At 36.7% G+C, this 27,587-nt stretch overlaps 1 protein-coding gene across 1 annotated transcript; it reads left to right on the top strand.

Annotated features, from left to right (window-relative positions):
* The first annotated feature begins 711 nt into the window (after nucleotides 1-711).
* CDC7 (cell division cycle 7) lies at nucleotides 712-26,584 on the top strand. The gene is made up of 12 exons (XM_082660830.1): nucleotides 712-831; nucleotides 1,518-1,706; nucleotides 9,360-9,443; nucleotides 11,251-11,386; nucleotides 14,705-14,798; nucleotides 14,883-15,025; nucleotides 15,937-16,189; nucleotides 16,807-16,902; nucleotides 17,661-17,839; nucleotides 18,664-18,746; nucleotides 21,265-21,414; nucleotides 24,836-26,584. Exons 2-12 carry the CDS (start codon nucleotides 1,598-1,600, stop codon nucleotides 25,228-25,230), a joined length of 1,722 nt encoding a protein of 573 aa, XP_082516956.1. The 5' UTR covers nucleotides 712-831; nucleotides 1,518-1,597; the 3' UTR covers nucleotides 25,231-26,584.
* Nucleotides 26,585-27,587: the final 1,003 nt, after the last annotated feature.

The following is a 27,587-nucleotide window of genomic DNA, read 5'->3' as shown; positions in this document are numbered from 1 at the left end:
CTCTGCACTTACTCTGTCCTTTGCCAATTAGTCTCTTTCCGTTTTGGCTCCCATCATGGTGAGTCCTTCTTAGTCACCATCACATCCTTCCACTATTTTTCCTTCTTTGGAGCCCTAATCAATATCTAAAAAGAATGTTGCTCATTTGTTTGTTTATTGCCACTGCCTCACTGGAATTTAGCTTCATAAAGGGATGGCGGTTTTTTCTATCATGCGTTCGCCGCTGTAACTCCAGCCTCTAGAAACCAGCCTCAGAGCCAAGGGCTCAAATATATACTGACTGACCGGCTGACTGAGTGAATGTCACTGGGCTCATTTCTTCGAATACAGCCATAAACAAGTAGTATTTGCCTTTCTCTGTTTGCTTGCTTTTAACGGAGAGTAGGGCACTCAACAAAAACAAGTGAAGCTGGGAGTCAAGAAAATGAATGTCTTTTATTCAGCGTGCCCAATATCTCTGTAAGTCGGGATGTGTTACGACTCCAGTACCTGAGACTTTTATGTCTCTGAATTATCCTCTTTCCTGAAAATACTGTTAGATCCTTAACCTTACGTTTCACTCTATTTTTTAGTAAAGGATTATGCCCGGACTCTATAACTGTAACCGTTATTTCAGCCAGCCACAGCCTTGCGGAAGAAACCCAACCCGCTTGCGCAAGCGCCCAGTAGCAGATAACGCGGCGCACAGGGATTTACAGTGCGCATGAGCAATTAGAAGCAGCAACGCGAGAAGTGTTGCGCAGGCGCGTTTGGCAGACTCGCTAGGTGGGCGCTCTCGGAGGCGGCGACCTAGGCCTTTGGGGAACCAGAGAAGTCGTATTCCTTTAAACCGTGAGTTTCCGACGGTTTGCTCCATGGCGCGGGATTGTGAGGGATTAGAAACGAATTCTGGATCGTGACTTCGGTCTTTTAGCAGTGCGGTTACCCCCCCACACCCCACCCCCACTTCGGATCCCCCTGACCTGCGGCGGGAAAGTCGTGCGCCTGCGCACTAAGCATCCCGTTCGGTCTGGAGTCTGAGGGAAGAAGGTCCTTCCCCGCGGAGCTCGCAATCCGCGCTCGCCGAGGGATCCCATTCATTCTCTTCCTCCGCCCGGCGCTCGTGAGCCGTGTCGTATCAGTTCTCCACCAACTTGCGTGGGGCCTTGGACAAGCCTCCTGGCGCTCCCTTTCAGCAATCAAACGATCTCCTCCTCCAACCCTCTTCCTCAGGTCGAACCGCTCTCCCCACTAAGGCCTCTCCCCCCGCATTCGCTGCCTCTGCAGTTCCCACCGCCTCCCTTGCCCCTGACGGCGGCTGCCGGGGAGACTCCTGTTAGGCACATTTCCCTTCGGCCCCCTGCCGGTGTTTCTGGGAGGTGAAAGTGGACCCATGGAATCCTTAGGAATGGCTCACGGTTTTCCTTCCTTTGGGGATTTGGACATACGGTGCGCTTTTAATTGTTTGCCCCTTTGGGGACAGTAGCATTTTTTAGTGCTTAGTTCACTGAGTGATTTAAACTTCTCATCTTCTCCAGTATGCCGAGTTTCACAGCTGCTTTGCTCCCCCTGTGGACATGACCCCTTAGCTGGCGTTTTGCGCCGCAGTCGCTTTGCGATGGAGGCTTCTTTAGGGATTCAGATGCAGGAGCCAACGGCTTTTTCTCCTCGCGGCCGGTTTCTGGCGGATGGCTCATTAAAACATGAGCAGAATTTTAAACTACCAGGTATGTGTTCATTGCCAAAGATGTACAGGCAACAATTCTGGAATTTCGATTATTTAAAAACAAACAACAAAAAACACGTCCTGAATCTTAAAGTGAGTTGTATGTTTATATAGGAGCATTTTATGAATCAGTGAAGCTTCATAAGATCTAGATTTAGGATTGGATTGCATTTTAGAAGGAGGATTGTAGTCCAACCATGTCATTTTACAGATGAAGTTGCTGCAGTCTAATATTAGTCGTTGTCTAAGAACACAAAGTTTGTTGATACCCAAACTAGACAAACAAAGTTTGTTGATACCCAAACTAGAATTTCTCTTCTAGACCAATATGGTGATTATTTCTAATCACCATATTGCATTAAGCTTGAATTTAGAAATCGGCATTGGAGGGACTTTAACTTACATATTCAAAGGCAGAATTAGTTGACAAAAGTAAATGAAATGTTTGTAGCAGTAATGAAGGACTGTATCTCAGTGTACATCATGAAGTGTTGCTTCACCCTTACCCAGACCTTGAAATGAGAAGGAGAGGGTCAAACAATGCCTAATCTTGTACACTGTAACATGCACCTTCATTCCTGCAGCGTGCCTGGGACATAGCAGGCATTTAATAAATATTGGTTAAATAGGAGTTCCAATTGACTGTTTTTTTTTTCTCTTTTCTTTTCTTAAAATGTAGCTAAATGTTATTTTCTCTTTGTCTTAAGCATATTTAGTGCTTTTTCAAAAATATTAATTTTGACCTTTCATCCATGATATATACTTATGCACTACAAAATAGACTTTAACTCGACCCTAGAAAAATATGACATCCCATACTTTTGCTTTCTGACTAAGGGTAAACTCATCTTTATGTTAAAATGAGTACCATTCCTGATGTCCCTATTTGATGAAAGCCACTATTATTCCAGTTAAAGTTTCTATGCTTAAAACTTTAGAGTTATCTTTGACTTGTGCTTTGTATTTGCTCCCCTCATCCAGTCACCCAATTTTATCTTACTTCTTTTTAGTATGTATAGTGTTGCCTCTTCCCATTCCCACTTTCACCACATTCATTCATTCCCTTACACTTTGCTCCTGAATTACAACGAAGTTTCTTACTTAAACTGCCTGCTTTCACTTCTTTTTTCATCCTCCAGTTCATTTTGTACACTGCCACTAGAATAATCTTAAAATGCCACTTTCATCCAGTTTCATGGATGCTTTCCTTCTTGCCTTCCATATTTCTTGCAATTACCTGTTTTTCATGGTTCACCTTTCCCTATGTCATCAGACACATAATACAATAACAGTCATTATATTATTATTATTCTTGTATTGTTTAGCACTCTGTGTATTCTGTCTCTTCAGTTATACTATAAGGTCCTTGAAGGCAGTATCTTGTATAGCTCCTGATGTACATTGTGCATTAGGCAGAGTGTATGAATGAATGAATCTGACTTGGATCTAGCATACGTTCAGGTAAAAACTACTATTCTAATACTCTTCTGAACACCTGCTAGGAAATGAAGAGTGGTGTGAATTTTATTCCAAATTTCCAAAGTTTGGTGGCTTTTATATGTAACAGAACATTGAGCATTATAAACAGTACCTTTGATAATTTATAAAACATGCTGAAATTTTATTCATATGGTTCTTTTTTATTTGACCCTTAATAAAAGCTAAGATTATATCAAAAACATAACTTGAATAAGGAGTAAAGCTGATGAAGTCCAGGCACATAACTGTCTCATGATCTAATATGATTTACTCTCCTTTGATGTAATAACTTTTGAATGGTGGGATTTTTATATATCTTTGTATTCCCAGGGCCTAACAGTCTTCAGCACATAGTAGGTGCCTGAAAATATTAGGTTGAATGATTAGATATCATTCATCCAAAGAATAGAAAGTAAAATTTTTAGTACAATGCCTGCATAGTATGACCCTTTGTTTGGGGATATTTGTCAGCTTTTTATAACTATTTTTCTGATAAAAATTATAGATGCTTATTGAAGAAAATACAGAAAGTCAAAGTAAGAAAATATCCCACTGTACAGATATTGCTACTGTTGACATTTTGTTATATTTCTTTGGTCTTCCTGTGCATACAGAGATACATTTTTTAAAAAACAATTAGGATCACAGCGAACTTATTTCTGATCTCCATTTTTAACTTAGCAATATATATCTTGAACATTTCTTAATGTAACTAAATACTCTGCGCTTGGACTGCCTAATGTTCCACTGCATGGTATCGTATAATTTATTTAATTGCCTTTTCTTATTGAACCTTTAGATTGTTTTCCATTTTTTCCTATTAAGAAAAATGCTGGTGAACAAAGTACCTGGCAAAGTATTAGCTCAAATGTTTATTCTTTCATTCTTTCAGCAGGCTTTTTTTTTTTTTAAGTATCTACCATATGCCAAGTTTAGTAAGTGATAAATATCTTTTCAGTGAAAAATGAAGTATAAACTGTATATATACTGAATGTCTCCTCCATACTGTTGAACTGTACTGGAAGGCTTGCTTTCATTGTGTTATATGGATGCTCTTAGCCTACGATTCTAAAGTGGGTTATAGGTAACGTCCTGGTTTGCCTGAGACAGATCCAGTTTATTCCTGTTGTCACAGTGTAATTATTAGTGCCCCCTTTCACTCTGAAGACTCTCCCAGTTTCGGCTAAATTATATGATCTCCCTAGTTATAGGAAGCATTATTTTAGGCAAAACATGAAGCCCCAGAATAAGCATGACATATATTCCTGGAGGTCAGTTTTACTCCATGGTAAGTAATTGAAAACATTTCATTTGTATGATGAATATTTCTTAAATGTCTATGTCTTTTATGTGCAGGCACCTTTCTAGGTGCTAGGAATAAATCCGTTTGTAAAACAGACAAAAATCAGTGCCCTCAATCTAGTGGATAGAGATAGAAAATGAATAAATAGTATGTTCAAAAGTGATTAGTGCTGTGAAGAAAATGTAGAGGGGAAGGGGAGATAGGAGGTATTGGGAGAGGAGATTGTGATTTTAGTAAGTGTAATTGGTTGGAGAAGGCTTCAGTGTGGTAACATTTGAACTAGGACTTGAAGGTGGTGAAGGAGTGAGCTGTGCGTGTATCTGGGGAAGAGCATTCCAGACAGAGGAATCAGCAAGTACGAAGGCCCTAAGCTGGGAGTGTGACTAGCATTTAGAAATAGCTAGGAGGTCGTGGGAGAGTGATGGGAGTGAAGTCGAAGAGAGGGGTGAGGAAAGGAGGTAGTTCTTTGGCTTTTATGTGGAACAAGATGAGGGTGAAAGCAGGGAGTATAGTTAAGGATGCTGTTGCTGTAGCCAACTTGGATATATTATGTAGCAGAAAAAAAAATCGCTTAAAATTTCAAAACAGAAGCGTAGACCTTCATAATATTTAATGAAGACCTAAATAATATTTTAGTTTGTGGACTTTTTTCAGGGTCTTTCCCCAGTCCTCAAAGTATATATTCATTGGTCTCTGCCTTTAGTAGTATTTTCTAGCTTTTGATATGAGTACTCTCTTTCACTGTTTCCTCTCATCTCCCAATTCATAATCTGGGGATTTTTCATTCACTTTGGTTGTCAGGAAATTTTTCTGTTGTTCAGAAACATCAGAGTTGTTCTGCAGTGACAGGAAACCTTAACATAAACATAGTTTGAGTTTTGTAGAGATATGTAAGTGCATAGTAAGTGAGTGTTGGTGTGGAAGCATATTGAGCTTGCATAGTCATTCACATGGCCTTGCATTACAGTATTTTCTTACTACTTATATTTTCTTCCTGCTTATTTCTAACAGTTAACCAGCATCTCTACTACTAACTGCCAGCTCATGTTTATGCAAAGGGAAGTTCCAAAATGTGGAACTCGTAGGAAAAGCATAGAATATTGTAGTTGGAAGGTAAAGTTCATCTAATCCAGTTCCTTTGTTTTAAGGGTTAAAAACCTGAACAGTAATGTGGTTTAATTATAGGAGTTGAGTGAATCCAGACTCTTTAGATTCCAGGCTTTTTTCTGTATCAGCACTGTTCATTAGAACTTTATGCACTAACAGAAATGTTTGTATGTTGTCACATATGGCTAATGTGACTGAGGAAGTTGATTTTTAATTTTATTTAATTTTAATTTAAATAGCCACATGAAACTATATCATCCTACTACAAAGCTTTTGGTGTAATTAATCATGTATATACAACAAAGCATGCACACAAACACTTCAATACATTTAGTAATAAAAAGACCACAAATGGTTCTTAAAATATTTTGTCATACCTAAACACCATTAATTGTAAGATACACCATTATTTTATGTACTGCTCAGAAATACTGCCAGTTATACTGTGACAGTGCTTTCCTTAACACCTAGAATTTTTTTTTATAGTTATTGGAAGAGTTCTTTTAGATGTAATTAGACAAATAATTGTATATCTCTGGGACATACATGAAATGGAAAATAAACATTTCAGATCTGTCCCTTCTGAATCACTTTTTATACTCAGACTTGTTAATATCCTATTTTTTTCCCCTCACAATATTGTTCTCATACATTAGTTTTTGTTTTTTTGGCTGCATTGGGTCTTCATTGCAGTGCGCAGGCTTCTCACGGTGATGGCTTCTCTTGTTGCCGAGCACAGGCTGTAGACGCGTGGGCTTCAGTAGTTGCAGTATGCGGGCTCAGTAGTTGTGGCTCACGGGCTCTAGAGCGAGGCTTAGTAGTTGTGGATCACGGGCTTAGCTGCTCTGCGGCATGTGGGATCTTCCCGGACCAGGGCTCGAACCCATGTCCCCTGCATTGGCAGGCAGATTCTTAACCACTGCACCACCAGGGAAGTCCCTGTTCTCAAACATTAGTGATGCAGAATTTCTTTGAAGAATTCATTTTTTAAAAAAGCCATTGTTAATGAGTTCTTAAGAACAACCCAGTTATGTGGAGCTGGCCTACATTTGATTTCTACTTCACCACCTCTACTATTCCTCCCTACAGCCATTTTGGCTCTTAAGGATTAAATGTGAATGCTCCTCTGTGATTTCTTGAATTTTCTTCAGGTCATTGACACCTGTTGTATAAGTTTTGATGCTGGCCAGCAACAGTTGTAAGTTGCATCCCAATTTCAGAGTCGTTAAAATTGTGTCTTAGAATCAAAGAAATGTAATAACAAATTGAATATATCATTGTAGTGCCTTTTCATGATGCCTTTCCTATGACACTGGAATTTGAAGCTGGTTGGACTTGACACTCATTAGGAATGATTGTAATTGACTGTGGCAACTATTACTGCTAGAAAGCCAGCTTTTCCCCCAGGCCTTGGTTTTGTTTTCGAGAGAGAAGTAGTGTGGTAGCTGATGGTGAAGTGATTGCTTTTGTCTTTGGCTTCACTCTCTTGTAACTTGTAAACTTTTGCTTTTTTTTTTTTCCTACAGCTGTCTCTGAACAACCATGATGATAGTAAGAATTCATTCATTCAACAAACATGCCAGGAAGTTTTCTAAGAGCCGAGTGCATTGTGGTGAATTATACAGACAGGGAGCCTGTACTGGTGGAGCTTATATTCTAGTGGGAGGAGGCAGACAGCAAACAAATAAATAAACAGGATAATTTTATAGTGAATAAGAACTCCAAAGACAATAAACAGGGTAATGTGGATAATGGGAGGAGCGCTAATTTAACTAGCGATGTCAGAGGAAACTGTGACAATTGAGCCAGCCATACGAAGTTATAAGGGAAGAGGATTTCAAGCAGAGGGAATAGTAAGAGCAAAAGCCCTAAAGAAATAATGTTAATAATAGTAACCACAGCAATAAGAATCACCAGTATAATTTAATATTTACAATGTGTCGGGCATTGTGTTAGAAGCTGCTCTTGTGTTGTGTATATTATTTCATTTAATCCTCACAGTATTTCAGCAGCATGGGTACTGTTATGCCCCCTTTTCTATAGATGGGGAAATTAAGGCTCACAGAGGATAAGTTGTATGCTCTAGAAAGGTCATACCTGCTGGGTAATAGTGGAGCCAGCATTTTGATTTAGGCCTGTCATCTCCAAAACTGGTTCACAGGATTATTGTTATATTGCCTGTTATATTGAAATCCATGAAGCTTCTCCAGTTCATCTGCAAGGTAGATGGGAAGGTGAGGGTAATTTAAGTAAGTTCTTCCCATTACCTTAGATGGAGTGATGTAGTGGAAAGGCTACTGGATTAGGTCTTCTTGGCCTCTTATTTAATCTACACCTCTTAGTATTCTTAGTATTCTTCACCTCAGATTTATCCTCCACTTGTCATCTTCCTGCTTAAAAACTTTACATGGCCTTCCTTTGCATCCTCTGCCTTTCCTTCCTCAGCCACATTGAATTTTATTATCTCTCCTACTCTCCCCTCCCTCCACAATAACCCATGCCTTTTTCCTTTTCCATGTCTTTGCATACATAATAGTTCCTTCCTAAAATGCCTTCTTGCACTTTCTCTACTTGGTGAATGCTTCAAAACACAGGTTAACAGTCACCTGAAGCCACCTGGCACCTTCAGGAGTGTTCATTCCCCTCCCCCCTTCTACCTAGTAATATGTGCATTCCTCTAATATTACAGTTAAAATCTTGTATTAAAAGTGAGCTTTTAACATCTGTCTCTTCTACTAGGCTAAGCTCCTAGAGAACAGGGGCTTCCACTACCTTTGTTCATTTGTATTTTTAATATGCCAATTGCTGGGCACTTTTAAAAACACAGTGTTTGTTAAATGAGTGAGTCTATAAACTTACCAGCAGTACCTCTGTGAAATTGGATAAGTGATTTAATTTCCCTGAATATGGATTCCTTCTCTGAAAGATCAGGATAATTATTTCTGTTCTCCCAATATCACAGTGCTGTTATGTAGATCTGAAAAGATAATATGTGTGAAGGTGCTTTGAAAATGCCTTAAAACTGTTGCATGATGCAGAATGTTATTATAACTTTAAAAGTAGCTGATGCTTGGCCTAGATATTGTAATAAAATTTGAGGACTCTTAAGTATGTAGTTCTTTTTTGTATCCAGTAGTTTATCACATTTTGTATTATTGCCTCTCTGAATTTTAACCATGTAGGTTTTTGTAAAGAGCTTATATTTATTTAAAAGTAATGATTTTTCTGCTGTCAAGATATAGGATACTACTGTTAATTGGGACAATTTTTAAAGAATATATTTTTTAACATTCTTGAGACCTTTAGTAGACCTTCTTTCTAGAGTATACTGTGAATATTCAATATGTAAAACTTTTCCAAGCCTGTAAGATTTTGTATCTTTGGGGGAAAGAAACAGTTTTCAAGAAGATTGCATTGTGTCCTTGTCATGCCATCTAGTGATCGCAGCACAAATTGTTTAGTTATTTTTTAAATTTAGCCTCTTCATTGTGTTGTACTCTATGCAGTGACAATGTATCTATATGTTAGTATGTAATTTCAGAGTAGCAGCAATTGGGTGTGAGTGATTCAGTTACTTTGCAGTTTTGTCTGTTCAGGAGGTGTGTGAGTTAGAGCAACTTGATGGGGTTTTAGTCTTATCATGAGTTTAAGGTTTATTATAGATACTTTTATTTGTAATGTAATTACTTATGTTTTAGAAATTATTTTATTGAGATTTTTCAACCTAAGTAATTAATTGTACCTAAATTCTTTTTTCCTTGATAGGTGTTAAGAAAGATATTCAGAAGCTTTACGAAGCTGTACCACAGCTTGGTAATGTGTTTAAGATTAAGGACAAAATTGGAGAAGGTAATCTGGGGATATACTTCATTATCTTTATAAGCTTTTTTTCCTCCTGTTTTCCTTTATATAATCTTGATTTTCATTATTATTTCTTATTGGAAAAATACCCCTTTTAAAAATACTAAGACTATGGTTATATTACTAATTATCAGCTTTTCTTTTTTCCTTGGAAAGAATCTAAGAATAAATAAATATTTACAGTAAAATGAACAGTCCTATTTTAACCTTTATAATTTTATACTATGAAAAGTATTGCTGGGGGCTTCCCTGGTGGTGCAGTGGTTGAGAATCTACCTGCCAATGCAAGGGACACGGGTTCGAGCCCTGGTCTGGGAAGATCCCACATGCCGCGGAGCAACTAGGCACGTGAGCCACAACTACTGAGCCTGCGCATCTGGAGCCTGTGCTCCGCAACAGGAGAGGCCGCGACAGTGAGAGGCCCGCGCACTGCGATGAAGAGTGGCCCCCGCTCGCCACAACTAGAGAAAGCCCTCACACAGAAACGAAGACCCAACACAGCCAAAAATTAATTAATTAATTAATTAATTAAAAATAAAAAGGCAGATGCTTGCTTTAAAAAAAGTATTGCTATATTAATAATATATTATTAAAGATAATTATTAAAAATAAAAAGTTTAAGATTTAAGTGGGGGGATTTGATCATGGAAAGCTGAATCTTTTTTCTCTTTCTCCATTGCGTTTAGGTAGAATTGTACGTTGAACAATGGCAATTTTTCATGGCAAAATGATGAAAATAAAGTGGTACAATATTTATAGGATAGTCAGTATTTACGTAAATACCATCGAGAGACTAGCAATCATATTGATTGAATGAAGGGTAAATTTGGCAGACAAATGTGAAGGGATTGAGAAGATAACAGATAATAGAACTTTTTAGTGACTATATTGAGAAATAGTAAATAAAAACTTAACAGTAAAAAAAAAAACAACAAAACTTCCGTTTATTCATTGCTTGCTTTTCACAATGGAAAGTGTGAGATGAGAAAAGGCTGAGTCAGCGAGGGCAGAGAGATTAGAAGATGAGATGATTTGGGATGTAAGAAGCAAATCTTTATATTTTTTTTCTTACCTTTTTTTGAACACTGACTTAGTGTTCAAAAACTTTGTTCTGGAAAACTGATGTCCTCATAACAAATAGCGAACTATTCCTGGAGAGGGGGAGGAGTGGAGTGTGTTCTAAGGCTAATAAGTTTGAAAACTATAGCATGTATAGCTCCCTTTTCGTTATTTATGATGTACTTCAGTACATTAAAGTTCTAGAAATAATCTATCAATTTGCTTTAACTCAGTATTTCTCAGATTTAACTGACCACCAAATCTTATATTTTTTTCTCTTTAGTTTCATGGTGAATTTACAAGTTTAAAAAAACTTTTTAAAATAAAAAATGTAGTTTTTTTTGCCCCCTAAGACTGTTATCATTTTTACTTCTAACAGAACTGAATCCAAGTCTTAAGAAAGTAATTTACAATGATAAATTGTAGAAAGATACTTGGTAGATTGGGTCATACCGTGGAAATATTTTATGCTAACTCAGTTAAACAGATTTACTGTATAGCTTTGCTGAATTAATATACCCCCTAAAGATGTGAGGACAGTTAAGAATGTATTAAAAATTGAAAATAAGTTGTATTTACAAATGTGTTTGCTTTTTGTATTCAGTGTCATTAAAATATTGATGACAGATTATGATAATTTTATGGATTCCAAACAGTTTTTAAGAATTATTTTAGCATTGTCTCATAAACATTTTTAAAAACCAAATATTGAAAAATCTAATAAATTGTTTTACAGGCACTTTCAGCTCTGTGTATTTGGCCACAACACAGTTAAAAGTGGGACCTGAAGAGAAAATTGCTCTGAAACACTTAATTCCAACAAGTCATCCTGTAAGAATTGCAGCTGAGCTTCAGTGCCTAACAGTGGCTGGGTAGGCAATTTAAAGATATTTTTAATTGAACTGCTGTATATAATTTTTAAGATTTTTAAGTAGATATCTAATAGGGATGGTGAGATTGTGGATTAAACATATTCTTCAGTCAGGTGTTTGCAGTTTGCTAGCACTTTTCCACTAATCTTGGAATGGCTAGTTAAGTTTATATTAATTTTTAAAGTGGATTTCTCCTGAGGCTCAGCTTGACTTTCTGTTCTCTTACCACTTCTTTTTCTAATCTTCCTGCCAAATCATAAACCTTGGCTTCATGGTGTAGATATTTTTAAAAATGTGGGGAACTCATATTTCACATCTCCCCAGATATTGACAGCCTCATCTCATATTTTATTTTGAACAACAGAATCCTCTGGCATGTCTTTCTGTTTGGTTTCTCTCTGCTAGGTCATTCCTGTCAACATAGAGACGTGATGTAGTATCTCTTATCCTCCCTGTACCGCCGTCCCCCTTCCAGCTACTCCATTATTTCTTTGCTTCCCTTCATGGCCAGACTTCTCAAAAATTACCTGCACAGACTGTTTTCACTTCCACACCCGCCTTTTGCCACACACACACAGTGAGGCTGCTCTCCTCTATGCTAAGTGGAAACTACTTTAGGGGCAACCATGACTTTGTTTTGCCGGTTCCTTTTTCTGTTCACATGAACTCCTGGCAGTGTTTAACATAATTGATTTGAACCATTGTCTTTTGACTTCTGTACTACCATATACTCCTTGATTTCTTCCTGCTTTATTTGGCCCTTCATTTTCAGTATCCTTTGCCAGTTCTTCCTCTTCCACCTGACCCCTAAGTGTTGGAGTTCCTCAGTGCTTGATCCTGGACTTTCTTTCTCTAGACTTCTTTAGATGGTGTCATGTATTCCACGTGGCTTTAAATATATAGTAATGATTCCCGTAAGTATATCTAACCTCAGACCTCTTAACTGCAGATTTGTGTGTATCCACCTGACGATTTGATATTTCCATTTGGGTACCTAATAAACATCTCAAACCTAATATGCGAAAAACGAAATTTTAATTCACCTTCATCTGCCCCAAAAATTACCTGTGGCAACAATCTGCCTTCATCTATCCATCTCAGCAAATGGTACCACAGTCTACCTAGTTACTCAAGGCAGAAACCTAGTAATCACACTCAATTTCTCCATTTCTCTCCTAGTCCACTCCATCACCATGTCCTGGCAATTCTGCCTCCAAAATATATCTAAAATCTCATCCATATCTTTGTCTTCTCTACTGCTGTCTCAGTCCAAGTCTAGATTACTATAGTAGCCTGCTTCTTCTCTTCCCCTCCTAATCCCATAGTCACAAAACAGCCAGAGTGATCCTTAAAATATAAAAATATGTATGTATGTAATATAAATTGGATACTATTACTTCCACTACTTAACAATTCTTCAGTGGTTTCCCAATGTTCTTTGAAAAAAAAATCCAACTTTATCCCATGCCAGTCTTTCCACCTCCTTCACTGTGCTCTATTTTCTTTAGCTTCTCAAATTTGTGTCAAGAGCTTTCTCACTTCAGGGCCACTACCCATACTTCTTCCCTATCCAGGAAGACCCCTCCCAGTCCTTGCATGCTAACTCCTCATCTTTCTGCTCTGAGCAAGAATGGTACCACTTCAAAGAGGTCTTCTCTGAATTAGATTCTATTTTTTATTGTCACAGCACCTTTTGATATCTTTCAAAACCCTTACCATAATTTGTCATTATTTGTTACCTGGTTTATTATCCATATTGCCCACTATTTAGGAAAGTCCATGAGGGCAGAAATCATGTTAATTTTAATTCACCTTCTCATCCTTAATGTCTAACATAGTGTCTGTCAAGTAACAGTGCCCACTAAATATCTATTGAATGAATAAACACGCCTATTAATTTGTTTTACCCCTCAGAAGACAAGAGGATAAGATGGCTTCTGTAAGGCATGATTACATAATACCTTCTAGTCCCCTGAATAAGATTATTCCTTTTCCACACTTTAAATAACTCCCTCTACCACTTTTTCTTTCCTTGTTGTTCAAAAATGTGCATGCTAAAAAAAGTCTACCTGATCTTGCTTCCTTTCTAGCTCCCACACTGGTTTTTATTCTTTGACAGATATTTCAGGAAAATTGTCTTTATGTTCTGTTTCCATTGTGTACTATTTTCCCTCCTTAAATCCTGTTTGGCCTCTTCCTTTCCACTTAAACTGCTTTCTGAAAATTAGTTAATTTCTTTTTGCCAGTTAATTCCTCTTTGCCAGACTGAAAGCCTTCCCTCAGTCCTTATTCTAATTGACCTCCTTGTTGATCACCCCTTCCTTGAAAACTCCTCACTTGCGAATGTCCCTATCTGGGCTTTCTGCTCCTTCCTTATTTTGCCCTCCAACATGAGACTTTTCCAAGGCTCAGTTTTCTCTTCTCTAATAGTTTCACAGCTTTAGGTATCATTTATCTATAATATTGTCACTGACTTACACTTGACTTCTCACTTAAGATATAGTCTTGTATCTAGATACAAGATATCTAGATATCTATCTTGTATCTGATAGATACAAGATTCTGTATCTATCAGAATGATGAGGTTTTGGTTTTTGATGCTTCTTTTCCTGTTTTCTCCACATATTTTGTTGGTATCCATGTTGTTAGTTACTCAGTCTCAAAACTCTGAAAATCCAGTTTACCCTATTTTCCTCACCTTTCTCTGAGGTAGTATAGTATAGTGGTTAAGAGTCTAGGTCTGGAGCACACTGCCTGGATTCAGATTCTGGCTCCATGACCTACTAGTTGAGTTACCTTGGGGAAGTTCCTTAACCTGTCTGTCCCTCAGTTTCCTTATATGTTAAAAAAAAAAGGGGGGGGGTAGGAAATAATGGCACCATCCTTATAGGGTTGTTGTGAAAATTAAGTGAATTTGTTGATAGGTGTGAAGAGCTTGGCATGTAGTGAATGTTCAATAAATATTAGCTATTATTAATTTTTACTTGATTTATTTATTACTGTTACCATCTTATCTGCTACTAAGTCTTGTTAATTCATTTTTATTATTCATCTTTTCCTTCCCATTCTGTCACCTCCTCAATTAAAATTATCTCATTTTGAATTATAACCTCATAACTGGTACTGTTTGTTTAAAAAAAAAAACCCTTCATCTTGCATAAATCAGTTAAATGAGTAATCTCTCCTGTATGGTGATGGTTTTAAGTTAGTTTTCTGGCATTATTTATGCATTGCTAAAACTGCATTTTTTAAAAAACTGCATAAAGTTTCAGTTCATTTGACCTTTCTTCTCAAGTTCATTGTGCATTTTTCCACTAGGGGGCAAGACAATGTCATGGGAGTTAAATACTGCTTTAGGAAAAATGATCATGTGGTTATTGCTATGCCATATCTGGAACATGAGTCCTTTTTGGTAGGTTTTAATATTTCTTGAATTTTTATTAGCTAAATATTTCATTAAAACAATCTTATAACCTTATTCATAACTTTATTTTAGGACATTTTGAATTCTCTTTCTTTTCAAGAAGTACGGGAATATATGTTTAATCTGTTCAAAGCTTTGAAACGCATTCATCAGTTTGGTATTGTTCACCGTGATGTTAAGCCCAGCAATTTTTTATATAATAGGCGCTTGAGAAAGTAAGTATGGAAAGTTACCAGCAAATACTTAATACTTGACTGAATCTGTGCTGTGGGTCCACCTCTTAGATGCAGAGCATCCTGTAACAGCCACACACATCTTTTTCTGTTTCAGATTTTCACTGTGGTTGAGGAAGGGAAATACACTCAAGGAGAAAAAAAAATTGTATTAGTAAAACAGTGTACGTCATGAGGTGTACCATGGCTCAGTGGAAAGAGCTAAAAGACTTAGAAAGGGTCTAGTTTTTTGTTTGTTTAACCTTATACATTTATCTCTGGGCTTCATTTTTCTTTTCTAGTAAATGAGGGGATTGGACCACATGATAGCCAATTTCATGTCTCAACACTAAAGTTTTGTTTTTTGACTATTTTTTATGCTGATTATATACATAGAGGCATTGTAAGCTGAAAACTTAAAAACTGCTGTTTATATAATGGCTCATATTGAGTATAATAAGGATAATAGAACCATAACTTCTTTTCTTGGGCTTTTGTATTCCTGACTTTTAATTTTTTCTTTAATCAGATTTTTAAACCATGATTTTAATTTATTTTTCTTTTAAACTTGTTTAATTAAAAATTATCTGCTATGGTGCCATCTCTGCCACCATCAGAGGACAAAGGATTGTGTTTACATCCTGCATTCCTTGTTGTCTTGTCTGCACAAGCCATGGGAAGAAGGGGAGAAAAGATGTTTTCTTGTGTGGGATACATCTTTCCTTAATTTTCAGTAGTTAGCTATTAAATCCTTACCTTGTCTGTAAAACTTACTTTTCTTTTTTCAAGAATGTTATAAATCCTTAATTTATCCCCCAAAGAATACAGTTTCTGGGTGAATATGGTTTGAGCATATTATGATATTAACTAAGCTTTGTTACAGAGAAGTAAAAGTGCTTATTTTTGTTTCATAGGTATGCCTTGGTAGACTTTGGTTTGGCCCAAGGAACCCACGATACGAAAATAGAGCTTCTCAAATTTGTCCAGTCTGAAGCTCAGCAGGAAAGCTATTCACAAAATAAATCCTATGTAATCACCGGAAACAAAATTTCATTGAGCGGCCCAGCAGCACCTAAGGAGCTGGATCAGCAGCCTACCACAAAAACTGCTGTTAAAAGGCCCTACACAAGTGCACAGATTCAGATTAAACAAGGAAAAGATGGAAAGGTTCTACCTCTTTTATTTCTTAAGTACTAATACGGTTTTAGAAATGTACTCCATTCAACATGGGGAGTTATAATTCTAGGATAACGCAACAAAAGAACAATGTTGTTTACACGTGTTATATATTCAATTGATTAGATTTCACTAAGATTTACAATGGATTGTTTTATGATTTCAAAACTGAAAATTTTGCTTGGTAGATTTATAATGTCTTTATCATTATAATTGCATTATATAACAAAAACGGAAAGTAATTTTCCCTGCATGTTATAAAGTTCATATTAATTACCCTTTTTAAAAGAAAGCATTAGTTATAGGGGAAAAATTCTGAAGTGTCTATCTCCATTTTAGCTGCACAGCAAAATGTAACATCCATGCAGGTGGTTTTAGAATTTTTTAGTTATATATATTTGTGGACTATGATAACATTGTATGGGGGTTAAGAGTTCTGTCTAGACTGTTTTCGCCTTTCACAGAAGTGTTTTGATGCCTGAGAATGACTTGGATGCAGCTGTTTTTGTTTTATGTCACTTAACTCTTTCAAAACTATGGCAGAGTACAGCTGGCAGAAAGTGTTACAGATATAATCCTTATTTTCCTTGTTTTTGTTGGTATTGTAGGAGGGATCTGTAGGCCTTTCTGTCCAGCGCTCTGTTTTTGGAGAAAGAAATTTCAATATACACAGCTCCATTTCACATGAGAGCCCTGCAGTGAAAGTAAGTAATGTAGCTTAATAGTGCAATCATCAGTCAGTCGTACACTGGAGAGAATTTGGGGAATGGCTAGCTTTTATTATTAGTAAGTTTTTAAGAGTTTTGCTTTAGCAGAAGGTATTACTGCTTTGAGCATCTAGTCAATGCATTCATTTTCTCCAGTTCTGAACTTTTCTTTTGGAATTTTTTGTCATTTTTGATTAGCTGACTATTGTTGCTCTTTCTCTAAAGGAACATTTAGAACGTTAAGGCCTTTTCTCTCATTGGCTGGAACGTGAGCTCCCAACAACTAACACATTTCTGACACACAGTTGATAGCGTAAAGATGTTTGTAAAATTTACAAAATTATCACCAATGTTAAGTGGTTTTTAATTGACTTATAATATCCTGTAGGAGCTAGATAGCATGAGGAACAAATTAAAACTGATTTTAGCCAATGTAATTGTGCAGTTTACAGTTCTGAAATGGAGTTAGACACTAGAATGTAATTGTTTTGTAACGTTTCAGGAAAAGTTCTAATAAAGTGTAATTCAAATATTCACCAAACTAGGAATGGTTAGTAAATTTTTAATATGTTTATTCAACATAGTAACGTAAAAAGACCTTAAATATTTTGATAGACAAGTGTTTATTTACAATCCAACAGCACATTCAGCAGTTTTGAAAGTTATGCTTCCCCTATTGCTTTTTGCTCTACTAGCATCTCAAAGGCATCATGTTAAATGCCATGAAAATAGAGAATATGACTTTTCTTTTACAGCTTATGAAGCAGTCAAAGACTGTGGATTTACTATCTAGAAAATTAGCAACAAAAAAGAAGGCTATTTCTACAAAAGTTACGAATAGTAGTGTGATGAGGAAAACTGCCAGTTCTTGCCCAGCTAGCCTGACCTGTGACTGTTATGCAACAGATAAAGTTTGCAGTATTTGCCTTTCAAGGTAATGTGTTTTGATGGTGCTATAAAATCACCAGCATGCTGCCAGACAAGATGAGAAATTGCATTGATTTTGGTGGACAATTGATTTGAGTGAGTGAAAGGGAACAATGCAGTTCTGTGAACTGCATAGGCACTAATGCAGATTGGTACCTTGAAGAGCAAATGACAAGTATTGTCATATTTGTTCCCTTCACATGCAAATGCTGTTTGGAAAACACATTTACTTTTACATGCAAATAATTTTGGTAGGGGTAGGGATAGCTCTTATGAAACTTCAGAATTGTATGTTTTACTTGCTGATTTAATCTTGTTTTCTTTCTTTTTTCTTGCCTGTGTAGAATAACCTGAACCAAATACTAGAACTCTTCTCTCACTCCCACCTCCAACTCTTCGCCACATAAATTTTTTCTTCCCTTCAAGACTTTTATAAGCTTTCATGAGCCTTTCCTGATTAACTCAAGTATATAAGTGAACAAGTATCTCAGAAATTAATCACTCCAAACAGAAATAAATTTTTATACCTCAGAGTTCCCATTGTATTCTATTTTTCTGTTATGTTCTTACCATATACTACCTCTTTCTATGCCTGGAAGTTACCTTAAAACCCTTCTGGAATAAGGCCTGGGAACTGGTGTCGGGGGAGAGACCTATAGAAACAAAATCCAGGATTTTCATCACACTGGATTATCATTTGCTTTGTAATAGCTTTTATTTATATAGATATCAAGGTAGAATTTACTGTGAACTAAATTGATAAATGTTATTTTTTGGTCTTAAATAATTAAACTTTACATAACTAGAAAAATCTTATTTCATCATCATAAGGCGGCAACAGGTTGCACCTAGGGCAGGTACACCAGGATTCAGAGCACCAGAGGTCTTGACAAAGTGCCCCAACCAAACTACAGGTATGTTGCACTAGAAATACAGAACCCAGTTAAATTGGTTGCCGTGGGTGTATTTTATTTTATGATTTTTGTCTACTTATGATTAAATTTGAGCTCTGCTGCTTTTAACTAAGTTATGTAAGTGGTTCTAGCAGTGTGGCTTTCCCATTTTTGAGATAGTGCTATTTATGAAAGCTCCTAATCCTAGTGTTTCCTTTTTTTTTTTTTTTTTACCCGATAGATTGCATTTTGCTTATCTGTTTACAAGATGATTTCACCAGGAATAATTTTAACATCACCTTTGTGGGGGAAAAAATTGTGTTTAGTAGTATTTGCTAACTTAGCAACATTTTATGTTTGTCTAATACCTGAAAATTCTTCTGTGATACACATATGATTGTGTGTTTGATTAAAATTTTTTATTATTGTGAAAACAATATAATAGCATTAAAGAGATTTTTGAAAAAGAAAAGTCTATAGCCTGAAAGAGTTGTCATGGAACATCTTATTGAATAGATGAACCCTGCTGTTCACTTGGATTATGGACCTTACAGAAATGTATTCATTTGTTCTGTGTTTATTCTGTGCTTGCTAATGATATAAAAAATGAATGAAACTCTGCTTACACTCTGGTCAGGACATACTCGCAAATATAAAATAACCTGTTAAGTATGGTTATAAAACGTTATACAGAGTATTTTAGGGGTATCTAACCTTATCTGAAGGGATTATGGAAGGAAGTTCATGGAAGATAGAACGTCTGAAAAGAGAATGTAAATTGGAGTGAGGGGTTTGCATGAGCAGAGGAACTCAAGAAATAGCATGGTCATACAGGAATCAATAAGAGTTTAGTGTTGCTGGAATGTATGATGAAAGTCAAGGAGTGGTGAGAAATAAACCTGGAAAAAGGTAGACGGTCTCGGATCACAGTTGTTATATGGCTTGGACTGTACCCTGTAGGTTTTGGAAAGTTACTCAAGGGAAAGGGATGGTAATAATTGTATTCTAGATGGGTCATTCTGGCAGGTATGCAGAGAGGACCAGGTCCAGGTGAGAGATGATGAAAACCTGAACGAGGGCAGTAATAATACAAATGAACAGAAAAGTGAAGAATTGGGGACTTCCCTGGTGGTCCAGTGGTTAAGACTTCACCTTCCAGTGCAGGGTGTGCAGGTTCAATCCCTGGTCGGGGAGCTAGGATCCCGCATGCCTCATGGCCAAAAAAACAGAACATAGAACAGAAGCAATAGTGTAACAAATTCAATAAAAACTTTAAAAATGGTCCACATCAAAAAAATCTTTGAAAAGAAGAGCAAAGAATTGGAAAGGCAGAGCTTCATGGATAATTGGATGCGGGATTTGGGTATGAAGTGGTGGGGAAAAGGCATCCAAGATGTTTATCAGACTCCTAGATTGGGAGATTTGAATGGGTACCAGTAACCAAGGGGAGAATAAAGAGGTAACTGGTGTACAGGGAAAGATAAAGATGATTGGGGGCATAATTGGTTTGAGATATATGTGGAACATCCAGATAGAGATGTCCAACAGAATAAAAGTAAGTGAAGCACAGGGAAGTCTGGACTGGAAATACAGTTGACTGTCATGATTACTATATAAAAGGTAGCTGAAGCTGTGAAGTGTATGGGCCAATAAGGGAGAGTATATAGGGTAGAAGTTGGAACTCTGGGTAACCTCAGCCCTTAAGGCTTAGAGGAAACATTGAAGGAGCAGGCAGAGGTACAAAGGGAACCAAGAAAGGCAGATGATGCAGTGGCCAAGGGAGTAGAGCCAATAACTTGATGATACTGGGAGTTCAGCCATTAGGAGAGAAGATGTCCCTAAACATTTTTCTTTTGGCCACACGGCATGTGGGATCTTAGGCACGTGGGATCTTAGTTCCCCTACCAGGGATCAATCCCATGTCCCCTGCAGTAGATGTGCAGAGTCTTAACCACTGGACAGCCAGGGAAGTCCCCCTAAACATTTTTTAAAAAAATGAGTTTATTCTCATGAGGCTGAGCTGGTCTTAATCATAACTGCCAGAATTCTAGAGATTGATAGTTTCTACAGCAAAAGTTAGGGTTAACATCTTGCTGAAGATGAGCTTCTAACGTTTAATGCTTTTCACTAAAGTGAAACACTTTCATTACTATGGTGTGTAACTCTTGGGGTACATCCAGATTTTTTCCTACGTAGCTACTTTGGATTTATTTTGATGTTATAAAATGTGCATTTACTTAGTGATGAGATATCCTTTTAAACTTAGCAACTTTCATGTTGCTCAAGAAAGAAAATATTGTATTTTGCATTAAGGATGTTAAACCAGGGATTCTTAACCCTGAAATCATTAAAAGCACCTGAGGAACTTTAAAAAAAAACTGATGCCTGAGCCCTACTCCAGACCAATTAAATCAGAACCTCTGAGGGGATTGGCCGGGGCATCAAAATTTTTTTAAGGCTCTTAAGAGGATTTGAATATACAGTAACGGTTGAGAACTACTGATGTAGGAGTAAAATTAAAGTTTGTTTTCTGTTACAGCAATTGACATGTGGTCTGCAGGTGTCATATTCCTTTCTTTGCTTAGTGGACGATATCCATTTTATAAAGCAAGTGATGATTTAACCGCTTTGGCTCAAATTATGACAATTCGTGGATCCAAGGAAACTATCCAGGCTGCTAAAACTTTTGGTAAGCAGTTTTATATTATAGAACAAAACAAATACCTTTGATTTATCTCCTACAAATCACTTAATAAATTATTATGAAATTCTCTTTACAAATAAACATATAATGTTCTCTGGTGTTAGATACAAAGTTTCTCAATTGCTTGAAAATTAATTGCATTGTGTAAGAAAATAATTTATCACTTCTCTTCTCTACATGTAATCAGTTTATCTTATCAAGCGCAGAGTACTACACTTTTCCAATATTTAAAGTTCAACTTTATAATCTTAAAAGAATAAGGAATAAAATCTTAACTCCCTGTAGTTATGGTTTGACTTTATTGCATAAATATTTTTCATAATATGTTTTAATTTGTTTATTGTATATTTATTAAGCATCAGGTGCTCTTGGGCCTGCCTTAAATACTCTTAGTCTGTATTAACAAGTAAATAGTTAATTATAATACAGTGTAGTAAGGACTGCAGTAGGGGACATAATAGGATGTATGTTGTTGTCAGGTTCCTTAGGGTTAGAGTAGTAGAGAAGCGAAATGAACAGAATACCTTTACTGATGGAGTAATATTATAAGCATTTATTGGATGTGGGAAGTCATCTTAGCTACACAAGTTCCTGTACTTCAAGTCTGGGATATGCAGTGTACCTCATAGGGCACCTGAGAATTATCTCAGCCTTGCTCTTGCCAACAACTTGAACTCAGATGGCCACCTTGTATTTATTCTCCATGCACAATTATAGTTAATACTTTCCAAAGTGGGTGGGTGTAATTGAGTCAGCATGCTGCCCCAAAATATGGAACACTCCTTTGGGACAAAATTTCAGTCAGCCCACCTCAAAAGTAGCTGGGCTGCCTGTTGCCCAGCCCCAGAATCTGTGGGTCTTAATCAGGGGTGCATATCAGAATTGAGGAACTTCAAGAAATACATATGCCTGTCTCACCCCACCTATTCCTGGAAAATATGATTCAGAAAAGTATGATACCTAGAAAGCGTTGAGACTTGTTAGTTTGAAAAAACAAGTGATTTTGACCAAGAACTATTTCTGAGTAAGAACTACTGCAAAAATGATTGTCCCTCACTTGGGCACCGGTACCGTGGTGTGATCCACCAGGAAGGCTTAGTGGCGGTTGTGGTTCTGCAGCACAGTCAGTCTACGACTTGCACCTTTCTTGAAACTATAATAAGAAAATTTTATCTGAGGGTGATAGGGTGAGATATTACATATACACATGGGAAATGGAACCATGAAGCAAAGCCTTGGAAATTGTATTCTTACATGAGAATGTTTATTTTCAACTGATGGGGAAAACTATCATCTGCTATTGAATAACTTCATAAGAAGTTTATGAACATGAAATTTATCAAACCCTAAACATTTTGTTGAAGAACTCAAATCTCCCCCATTTGTAATAGTAAATGATGACCAAAAATGCAAGTGCAACATCTAACAAAAAAACATCGTAGGGCAAGCATCATGATAGCATAGCAGGCAAGGGCTTTTAGAGATTTATCATTGTAATGCTTGCTCTCATATTTTAAAAAATGCTATAGAGCACTTGTCTTAGTTTCATTAGTATGACTTCTTTAGTTACAGCTGACCCTTGAAAAACATGGGTTTGAACTTCTTGGATCCACTTATTTGCAGCTATTTTTCAGTAAGTACTACAGTACTGCACGATCCACAGTTGGTTGAATTCACAGATCAGAACTGCAGATACGGAGGACAAACTATAAATTTATATGTAGATTTTTGACTGCGTGGGGTCAGCCCTCCTGACTCCCTCGATGTTCAAGGGTCAGCTGTATTGCAGTCAAATCTTACTATAACTTTGGGCTGAATACAAAAGGATTCAGAACTTCAACAGCGATGACCTTGTCCCCCTTTATCACCCAAAGAGACTTACCAGAACAGCAGGAGCACTTCTCTACTTCTCTTGTGTTGTGTGTAACCTTCCCCTCTGTCCTCAACCCCTAGACCTGGCCCCATTGTAGACTGTCATTAAGTACTCGTCGAATTAAATAAATTCAGAAGAAAAACCTTGAGCTATTCTCCTCTGGCTATAATTTTTTAGAGAGAAGAGGAATAATGAAATAGATTTAAAAGTAAAACAGGATTAACATGCTATACCCCCACAAACTTAGTTTTGGGTAGTTTATTTCCTTTGTCCCCTCACTGCTTCCCCCCACCACCTTTTTTCCCACCACCTTAGTCCACCTATCCAGCAGAGATGAGTGTATGTAAAAGTAACTTTTTATCATCCAGAGATAGATTGTTTTATTAACAATCCACATGCCCCAGAAAGGAATCTAAGTGCTGTGCAAACTCATTGTTTAGAGCCATTTCTATTTAATAAGGAAATACGGCAAAAGTAACAGACTATTGCCTATTTGTGTGCCTAGCTTATTTTTGCCCGTGTCTAATAATTTTGTTGGGGAATTGTTTCAGACATTTATATTTTTTAAAACGAAGATCTGGTTGGTTTATTAACTGATTTAAAAACACTTATTGAGACCGTATGTGTACTAGGTTAGATAGACTATTATTGAGTCTCTTCTCATAGAGCTTAAATTCTAATGGGGGAGAAAAAATAAACAAATACATACTGTCAGACAGACGGGTGGTATTGCGAAAAATAAAAGGGTAAAGGGAGTGAAGAAGGCTTAGCTATTTTGAATAGGTTGGTTAAGGACTGCATCTGTAATAAGGATGTGATATTTGAACAAAGACGTGAGAAGCAGAATAATACCTTTTTGTCTAGTCCAACAGGCATTAATTGAGAACCTAGTATGTACCTAGTATGGATGTCTAGGTTTTGGGGGTTCAAAGATAAATAAGATAGTCCCTATCTTCAGAGAGCTCATAGTCTAGCAGGTGAGACAGACATATATTTTATCAGTTACAATACAGAATAGCAAAAGTAATAATAGAAACCTTCACAGGATATAACAGAAGCTTAGGATGATCAACTCTGTGAGTGTCAGGCATCTTAGAGGTAATGCTTGAACTGAGTGGTGCCCTAAGTGGGAGTATTCTGGGCACGGAGTTGGGGGGGAGGTGCAGGGCATCCTAATCAAAGACAGGAGGAACCATGTAGTTAGAGGCATGTAGAAGCTTGGAAGGGGGAGAGGGAATGGGAGCTGCTGCTGATTAAAGATTACAGAAGAATATAATGAAGCTGGAGACTTTGACAGAGTCAAGTGAGTCCTATACTTATTAAGTCACTGCTTTCTACTTACTACCTTTCACTTTATGATTTGACCTTCAGCTATGTAAGGTAAAACACAACTTAAATATAGCACGTGATGTTCTATCTCATATTCAGTGTAAATATATCCAAAAAGCATGCAGTTGGACTTGCATGTTTCTCGTGGGAGAGACTTCTCATATATTCAAATAATATAAAATATGTATATTTTTTCTCTTTTAGGCAAATCAATATTGTGTAGCAAAGAAGTTCCAGCACAAGACTTGAGAAAACTCTGTGAGAAGCTCAGAGGTGTAAATTCTAACACTCCTAAATTAACAAGTGATATACAAGAGCTCACTTCTCAAGACCCAGCTTTTTCAGAGAAGATGGACCATAAAGGTGCTCACCTCATACAAACACCTAAAGCACAACACTCAGGGAATTCATTGTGTAAAGGGGACAGTAATGGCTGTGGGGGTAATCTTGATGAGTCTCCTACCAATCTAGAAGGCTGGGATGAGGTACCTGATGCAGCTTACGACCTGCTTGATAAACTCCTAGATCTAAATCCGGCTTCAAGAATAACAGCAGAAGAAGCTTTGTTGCATCCATTTTTCAAAGATATGAGCTTATGATTATTGTTCTTTAAAGTTTGCTGTTGTGTATTGTGAGGTGAGGTGAAAAAGAGTTATTTGTAATAGCCATAAATTCTTGATTGGAGACCCGGGCAGGGTGAATAATTTGTTTAAAAATCTCCTGGCAGATTCTAAAATATGGATTAAGATTACTTAAAATGACTAGGATAGTTCTTAGACTAACAAAATGATCTTTGAGTTTGATCTACCCGAGTAGGATCAGATCTTTCATTTCCCTAATTACTTGTCACTGCCATATGCAGAAATAAGAGCAGTTTTAGCCTAGTACATAGGGGTTCAAGGTACGAGTCTTAAAATTAAAGGTTGTGACAGGGATTAAATGAGTCAAAAGACTTAGTTTACTGGTTTCTTCAAACTCTCTGTACTTTTGGAAAACTCCACCTGGTGCTGGTACTCTAACCATTCTGTAGGTAAAGAAGATAATTTCCTTTTCTAGAGGCATATATTATACCTTTTATGAACACTAAAACAATGAGAAAATATTGGGGGGGTATTACTTGAAATTGAATTTAATTTATTCATTTTTTTAAAGTATTTTGTGAAAGCATTTTTTGTGTGAATTGCCATGTTTTTCTTAATGGTTTCTCTTGATTTTTCTGCCTTCTCTAGCCCCACCTAACACATTCTCCTTGGAAATTTTATGATACTTTCCACAAAGTTTCTGGGTGCTTTGTTAAATATTGCCTGTGTTCACAGTTGAGAAATTAAAATAATGTGTTCACTGGTTGATAAAGGGAAGCTGCAGGACTAAGGTAGATATTGATAGTCCAAAATGCTTTTCTTTTTCTCTGAACATGTATGGTTTTTTCATACCATCTTAGATATGATTAGGTAGCTGCTAAAAGGAAAAGTGAACACAGAATTGAGAATATTATTGGAGATTTTTCCTCTGCCTAGAGCCATTCTATATCCTGTTTTGACCAAGTTGGTCCTGCTCAGAGAAGGATGCTTACTAGTGTCTTGAGGTAGGTTGGGAAGAGTTCTAATGAAGTAGGCAATGTAGAAAAGGAACTAAGGTAGAGGTTTATATATTACAACATTTCAAAATGATATATATATCAATGACAGCATATCAAATTTACTATGGGAAATAAGTCTGCGAGTGTGGGCCTGCTGAGAAGTTTCCCACTTAGTAGTCATAGAGGTATAATACAGCTAAGGAAGATACAACATTCTTTTTGTTGTTTTGAGCACTGAAGTTAGTATGTCTTATCTATACTCCGTTTGGCAAGTATTATATATATATATTTACCATTACCATTGATCTGCTATCTTCTCATGCTGTAATCTTTTTTTAAAAAAACTTGAATGTTCTTGAATTTGTATGTTTAATAAAGTCATCCTTTTATATTTTTTATGTCAATGTCAGACTACTCATTTGAAAAATGCCCTTTTTTAAAAAAGTATTGACCACTAGGATTATTTTCCTTCTGAGACTGATGAATTCTCTCTGTTCGGCAAATAGTTGGTAGTAGATTAACAAACATTGACCTGACTCAAGTAATATATGAAAGATAGATGTATTTCTTTCTAGAAATGTGGCTCACAATCAAGTTAACATATTCTCAGAAAATTAACAGGAAGAAAAATTTACCAAAAGTGCAAGTAAGGAGACATTCTCTAAGAAAGTTTAATATTCAGGGCTGTGTTTTCAACTTTCCATTAATGTCTTTTGAATAGAAAAGTTGAAATACTCGACTTTAAGAATAGAATTTGGTTGATATGTAAGGGAAGGTAAAAGGAGCTAGTGTTTTAAAAGATATCCAGGTTACAAGTTAGTTCTCAGGGAATTTCAATCCCACTAGAGAATGTTGCCTCAGGTTTTGGTGTTTTGTAGTTAAAAATTAGGAAGGAGCTTCCCTATTCATATTCTTCAGGTTTTTCAGCCTTCTGAACACTATAACGACAGATAACTCCCTAAAAGATGATATTAATGGGCAGAATAGTCATTTCTAGGGGAAGATTGAGAAGGTAACTAGTTAATGCCATTTCCTATTACTATGGAATCTCCCAGAATATTCAGCTATTTTTCATTGTCAGCTTTTTAAAATTCTTATTGCTCAGACTCTTGAGATAAAACTTATGGGTGTTTTCATTTAATAAGCCTTAGACATTTATAACTATTAATATAACAAGCTACAAGTATTGGTTTTCAAAACAGGCTGCAGCTCTCTAGCATTTTTAATGAAACTTTTCCTTATAAGGAGATGCTTATGGTTGTCTTAATGACCTAAATAAAAATGTGGCTCAAGAATGGTTATTCCAAAGAATTAAACTTAGTTTATTCAAAATCTGAACATAAGTCATCAAGTGATGTTATTAATCTCTTACGTTCC

The sequence above is a fragment of the Grampus griseus genome (genome assembly GCF_964374135.1).
Source record: "Grampus griseus genome assembly, chromosome: 1".
NCBI classification, from domain to species: domain Eukaryota; kingdom Metazoa; phylum Chordata; class Mammalia; order Artiodactyla; family Delphinidae; genus Grampus; species Grampus griseus.
Note: the sequence above shows the minus strand (reverse complement) of the source record. Positions and strands in the feature narration are given on the sequence as shown.